Source organism: Camponotus vicinus, unplaced genomic scaffold (genome assembly GCF_025532165.1).
Source record: "Camponotus vicinus isolate PSW18456_S1 unplaced genomic scaffold, iyCamVici1.0 SCAF_12, whole genome shotgun sequence".
Classification (NCBI taxonomy): Eukaryota; Metazoa; Arthropoda; class Insecta; order Hymenoptera; family Formicidae; genus Camponotus; species Camponotus vicinus.
The window spans coordinates 8,546,756-8,554,156 of NW_028141948.1; the positions used below are offsets into that span (position 1 = coordinate 8,546,756).

A 7,401-nucleotide genomic window follows, 5' to 3' on the forward strand; every position below is an offset into this window, starting at 1 on the left:
ATTTTCTGCATATTCATTGCATTTTAACATTTTATTAATCTAAAACACGATTAAATGTTGTTTATTTCATTTAGTATATCGAAGATAAAATTTAAAAAAACCAATTTTTCATATTAAAGTTCTGCGAAAAACATATTTTAATATACATTTACTATTTTATAGATATACGTGTAAATACAATCCAATAAATCATATAAATTTTCGTTGAAAATTGCGCGAAAGCAAATTCCGCTTTTTCTCTCTCTCTCTCTCTCGCTCTCTCGCTCTCTTTCTTATTTGCTCACGTTCATGGATGTAACAAGAATTATAGGAAACGCTGCTCATGAAGTATGAAAAAGAGTAAGATCGTAAAACTAAACGGTCAGAACTTCCCGTTCATAAATATAATTTAACCGGGATGAGAGACGAGTATGTAATATTCTCGGTGCGCGCTCTTTCTCTCGTCCGGAGAAGAGCTTAGAGTTAGTTTGAAATTAACTTAGAGCTCGATAAGCTACGCAACGGACAACCCGGTTGAACTTAAAGGCTAACTTGCATTTCCCATCTGACAGAAAGAGACTGTGTATTGGTCCCTTAGGTGGCGGGTCGATTACTTTATAAATAATGGAACGAGCCAGGAATTAGCTTGAGTCATGTGTCGACCAAAGAGAGATATTTGATAAAGTAGACACCGTAATTTCCTAGAACGAGCTAATATGCTTGCTCCTCTCTTTTTCTTTCTTTTTTTAAGAAAAAAAAACTTCACCAACATATCTAATTAAAAGTTTAATTTTCTGATACAAGACAGCGTTCTTATAGTAATGTACGAAGTCTTGTAGAAGATATAAAATTTATCCGGCTGGTAAGATGTCTCCATTATTTAATAACGATCAACTTTTCATGACTTATTTAAATTGCTGAGTTTTCTGAGAGATGTAATAAAATATAGTGTACAATGAGAATATTTGTAACGATATGAAATGTACATTTTGTATACCGACTACCTAAAGAATAGACGGAAACTGTATCATGAATATTTAAATGATCTAATAATGTAAAAATCAATGCGTTAGAATTTTAGAAAAAATTATTCTGAAATGATGGACAGTAAGTCTCATTAAGAGCGGCTCTTCTATTTTAAGGCGAGGAATCCGAGAAGAATCGGCATCCTAATCATCGCTGTATGGGTGATATCCTTAGGAATCTCATTAGCGCCTCAACTCGGATGGAAGGATCCTGATTATTTGGACCGCATAGCCCAAGGGACGTGTCTCGTATCGCAGGACACCGCATATCAGGTAAACGCTTCCGAAGAATTACGAACGGGTCCAAAATGCTTGATTATGTTCGCGAATTGCGAAAATAATCGATGAAACTGCTTAAAAAAATTTATATGTTAAAATATATTTTTTTTACAATATACTTTGCATACATTATCCTGAAAGGAAAATATATATATAAATTACCTCGCAGATCTTTGCAACTTGCGCGACGTTCTATCTTCCGCTCCTGGTCATCCTATTCCTGTACTGGAGGATATTTCAAGCGGCGCGAAAAAGGATCAGGAAGAGGCCCGGTACTATTCTTCAGCCGCCGCGTGAAAGAAGAGGCATCCTTAGGCTCGTCACGAGAAGGTAATTGTGATTCCTTGCCTTCTTTTTTCCCACAAGACTCAAAGATTATTTTTTAGGTCTCAAACAATAATCAGACATATTTCATGATTGCAATTTTGTACACAGTTGCATTTTTCATAGTTGCAATAAACTTGAGGGGTTCGAGGGGTAACAACGCGCTAAAGCCACGTGGAATAATTCTCGCAAACGAGTTGAGAAATGGCGTAAATCCTTTATGAGATTTAGTCTGCTTCCCTAAATCTTGCCAAGGACACATTTTTTACACAGGGCTCATAATTTAATCTACAAATAAATATGTTTAACGCGCAGTATTTTATCTCAAGCGACTTACAATTAGCATATTTTAAGCGTTTTTATCTCAATGGCCAGTGAAGTGCAGATCTTTGCTCCGAACACAAAGGTATGAGTTTACCTGTTGATCTATCGTAAAAAGGATATTATCGCTGCTTAATAATTGCGTATTTTTAAGCTCTGTCGCCTTTAAAATAGATTGTGCTTGGTATTATAAGCATTAATTTATCATAAAAATCCCCTTGCGAATTAAATTATAATTAATACCATATAACTATATATGTATATGTGTACATGCTTTAAAAATATTCTTTGAAACAATTGTTATAATTATTTATTTCAAATAAGTATGTCATATTTTTCTATTTCTTTTTTCTGCTCTTCTATTTTCTGCTTTATAAATAACGGCAAATAATTTGTCTATCTATTCATCCTGTTTCAAAACAATAAAAAAATCATAAACCCATCTCGCATATTATATATTGTTTTCTTATATTTCAACTGCCTTCCTTCATTATTAATTATTAAAGATATATCCCACTATTTATGAAGAATATATGGCTTTATATAAAGTAGAAGTGATGAAAAACGATATTAAATAAAGGGATATATATATATATATATATATATATATATATATATTTATATAGAGCCTTTTAAGATCGCTTTCATAACTTTTATTTTATATAGGGCATCTTTCATAAAGATTCTTCTACTACTGACCCGCTCTCAGCCGCCATTATTCCTGCGATAACAAGCCGGCGAGCGCCTCTTTTTCTTTCTCGACCAAAGTAACTCTGATTTATCTGGCCGTAGGCCGCGAGAGGAGTCGACGGCGTTCACCATCACGAGATCCACGCCGGATCACTCGTCGATCTCGCCGGAGAAGTCGTCGTCGTACAACGGGGCGAATGTGACGCCGTCGGCGACGGTGACACCGACGGCGGTCTCGACGACGACCACGACGACGACGTTGACGAACCCGACCAGCACGAGCCAGCAGCAGCAGGTGGTCAAGTGTACGAAGCGCACACGCGAGACGATTGAGTCGAAGCGCGAGCGTAAGGCGGCCAAAACCCTGGCGATTATCACCGGTGCTTTCGTCGCCTGCTGGCTACCGTTCTTCCTGGTCGCCCTGCTGCAGGCTACATGCGAGACCTGCCAGCCGCCCAAGCTCGTGGCCAGTGTGTTTTTGTGGCTGGGATACTTCAACAGCACCCTCAACCCCGTGATTTACACTGTGTTCTCGCCGGAATTTCGGCAGGCATTCAAAAGGATGCTGTGCGGTGGTACTCGAGGACTTCGCTGACAATGGATTTAATTCCTTTGCCACGTGCGTGCGATCCAATGAGGGAGGGATATGCGTGAAATTTGTACATATATATATATATACGTTCGCTACCGGCATTTTTCTCGGTGTTGTGTGATATCTGGATGCTCAAAAATCTAAGTATTATTGTACTAAATGAATACTCACACTCGGTTACTAGTATATCTAAATGTGATATTGAAAAATAAACAATTATTATATTGCATTTATTTTTTTCTATTCTCTTGGACAATCTGTCTTCAAAGAAAATGGACGAGTATCTTATTTTCTATATAATTGTTTATCTTGTTCATGTGTGTTCTTTATAATTCTTGTTAATGATGCGTAGCTTTTTGAAAATTTTAAAGATATATCATTTAAATCATGTCAGCTTCGATTTTGCATCGATCAGCATCTACTCGACGAATGATATTCCACACAACACTGCTTCTTCTCACAGCTATTCAAGATTCAATCAAGCTGTGCGCCGTTACTTTCATAGACTTTTAACGAATATGGCTCATTGCCGTAAATGTTAGTTAAAATTAACTGAAATTTCACTCGCGGTTAGTATTAATTATAGTTAATCGACGATGGTGAGAGCGATCCTGCGTAGAATATTTTTGCGAAAACGCTTCCCTGGGCTATCGGAGGATCAAACGACAATGATGCAACATTATTCGCGATTTTGTTCAATTAATCGTAAAAAATTCACACGATTTTAATTCATCAAAATAGAAATCAGAGTATATTTTAATGCATAAACTGGCCGATACGTGTATGGCTTATGTCAGTGAGACTTCTTATCGTTCAAAGGACATATGTAAACAAAAATTTAAACTATGATCATAAGTGATTCTATTATAATATAAAAATAAATAAAAAGCTATATATGAGTATCTAAATGATATAGGTGCTTAATTTATAAATTTTAATATATTATTTAAACAAAAAAGAATGAGATTGATGAATATATACGACTTTATCAAAAATTTTATTTTAGCACCTATAGCATTTAGCCACCTTTGTATAATTTATAAATAATAGATATACATAAAAAACAATATATGAATCTTATACTTTATCGTCCAGAATAAAGATTTCTTAAAATGTACTCTGAAATTATGAAAAAATCGCGAGCAATGCTTGCTCTGATACGTAATTGTACAGTATTATATAAGCGATAGTCTTTAGCGATCATACCTCCGAGCATTATCATTTAAAATAGCTATGTATAAAAATTTTCAATCTTGACTCGTCTCCAAAGTATATACAAATAATGACAAATCTAAGTGTACATTAACTAAATCGCGACGAAGCAAATGCATCATGAGTAATTATGTGATCATAACGAATTCTCGCGGATCTGTCGCGATTATGTATAAATAAAAAAAAGCATTTAAATAAGAAAGCGCAATCTCAACTGGCGTATTAGATACACCTTATGCTTTTTAACTTGATTTGAGATTAAAAGTACTTGGGAAATTTCTCAAGTGTGAAAGATTCTCGTCGCCTTATGAAGGTTTGCTTATGCAACTTTTCTCGTACAGAGTTTTCTAATACAGAATAAATAAAATTCCAATACAAGTAACAGAATTGAATAGAAAGGTTGGATCTCTCATTATTACAAGCAAATTTATTTTCACAAACAATGTTAATGCAAACGCTTAATGTAGAGTAAACGAAAAATGATTAATAAATATTGTAAGCAACAAAGAATGCGAAGAATCGCATGTAATAAAGTATCGCGATCTAAGATCATATCATGAGTATCTTAGAATCATACAAAAAGTGACTTCACGTAAATTATCTCTATCTAAGAAAAGAATTAAATAATATTCGAAAATATAACTTTAGCCTTGCCATTCAATTCTGCATCTTATAGCGAATGTAATCCTTTAAATTTACGTAAGTAATGGTATATATAACATCTATACTATGATATTACTACGTAATATGGCGAGTGAGTTTAATTTACAGAGCAACGACTGATTCAGATCTATATCGACGTATTAAATGAATAGGAATTGAGAAATAATTCTTTGCGTTCATAATGTCCATTTCCATAAATGCCGAATAGTGTGCACGTGAATTCACTTCGTTTATACATTTACTTACGAGCTATTGGACTCACTATTTAGGAATAAACATAGTTCTCTAGACTAATCATAATATGTTAGACAGATTGTGATAAACGGCGACAATAGTTTTTTCTTCGTCAGAAATGATAAGACTTCATTTCATCAAATTAATTTTCAAATTTAATTTTTAATTTTTTCTTTACTTGCACTCATGATAATTTTATTTTAATAATCGTTCATAATCATGATATGTAACTTTCTGTTAACGCTATAAATAACACATTTACTTAAATAAAAATAAACACGTACAATATAAAAAGAAAAAAGTAAATATTATATTAAATATTATAAGTCAATATTAATAAAAATTATTAAACTGCTTTAACTAAATTGCTTTAATGAATTTGTGGGGGAATTCTTATTATTTCTGACGACATTGTTGCTGAAATAATGACGGCAATATCGGATACGCTTGCGCTATCTAATTATATCAATGGTTGTTGTTTATTCGCACAACATAATTAATAAAATAATATTTTGTTCATGTTCATTTTTTTTACGTAAGTTTCTAAACAGAAAAATGTTATCCGCCGAGCATTTTTAGTAATTTCTCTAGCGGAGATAAAAAGTCTCATAAGTAAGTGTTTGAAACCAAAAACAAGAAAAAATTATTATACAATTATTTTTATTAAAATTGTCACAAAAGATTATAAGAGCCAATTTTTATGTTTGATGTAAATGTAATTTAATTAATTAAAAGAATTGATAATACTTAGTAATTAGTTAAATGATCGATAGTGCCTCGGTTACTAAATAAATACATAAAGTTATTTACTAATTAATATTCACTAATAACATTCTGTCAAAGTGCCGTAACAAAATTGATCGCAACCAATTTGTATTTGTGATGATACACTTCAACGATATATGTAACAAAATGTTCAGCGGATAACGTGATATCGGGTTGATCATGTAACGCTTGTAAATCGAAACAGTCGCTCATCGATCGCTCAGTAACATCGCTTCCCGCAAATATTGTTTCATTATGTAAGCAACACGGATAGACGTTGATAAAGTTATGAGCATGTGAGATGAGAACGTGTTCGCGGGAAAATATCAAGAAAAAATGAACATCAATATCTGAAAATATTACTCAGCGAATTAAATCTAAGATCGCGCGTAATAATTCAGCTGATAATTTGTTGACATAAATGCCAAGTATGTTCACTTGAAATCTTATGCGGAAGCATCAAACAAAAATGAAATAACAGAGGAAGAGAAAAAGAAAGGGAGTGAAAAAAAGCAATAGAAAGGTAAAAGATAGAAAGAAAGAGTTAGAGAAAGAGTGATGGTTATTTACAACGATGCTTCATATGTATATATCCTTGCAATCATAAAGTGAAATAAATGACGGGAAAAAGTTTGAAGAAATTTCTTTGAATGCTGTTTCGTGTATATTTACAACGTCTACACATATAAATATCAATTTCTTCCTGTGGTTTCATTACGAATTGTTATAGAAGTAATGTTGTTTCTTACTTTTTTTCCCATTCCATTATTCACTCGACGTCCCCAACGTTTTCGATTATCATCTATCATTTATTAAATATCCTTTCAACTTTCCAAAAAAATATCTAAGTGACGTCTGAAAAATTGGAACTTACGTTTATATTTCACATTTCGCTCTAATATGACTCAGAGATATAAATAAATATATCATAATCAGATAAATGCATTATAATCATTAAATGTAAACTATAAGAGAAAGAGAAATCTAAAATTTATTTGAAATATTCTTATAAAATTTATTAGATTTGCATTATTTGCATAAAATGCTGCAATTGAGATTTAGAAATGTCAAAAGTGATATTTTGAAACGATATTCCACAGAATTGTTTACGTATTTACAAATTAACGTATAAATTATACAGAATATAGAGATAATTATACAGAATATCCAATTGATAGAAGATTCCAAAATAACGAACAAGTATTCTATCTTACCTCTTCACATACCAGTTCAAGCATGTACGGCTACTAAAACCGAAAAATGCATTTCTCTAAATATTAATGTTTCTCATTTACTTATCGCACCTGGTATCTCATT

General features: G+C 32.7%; 1 protein-coding gene across 8 annotated transcripts in view; it reads left to right on the top strand.

The window, feature by feature from the left end:
• 5-ht1 (serotonin receptor) overlaps window positions 1–4,035 on the top strand; it is a 120,684-nt gene extending 116,649 nt beyond the window's left edge. For all 8 annotated transcript variants that reach the window (XM_083083615.1, XM_083083613.1, XM_083083614.1 and 5 more), the window contains 3 exons: window positions 1,122–1,277; window positions 1,453–1,613; window positions 2,721–4,035. In XM_083083615.1, coding sequence (XP_082939741.1) covers window positions 1,122–1,277; window positions 1,453–1,613; window positions 2,721–3,213 — 810 coding nt within the window. In that variant the 3' untranslated portion in view covers window positions 3,214–4,035. The remainder of the gene's footprint in view (window positions 1–1,121; window positions 1,278–1,452; window positions 1,614–2,720) is intronic.
• The last annotated feature ends 3,366 nt before the right edge of the window (window positions 4,036–7,401 follow it).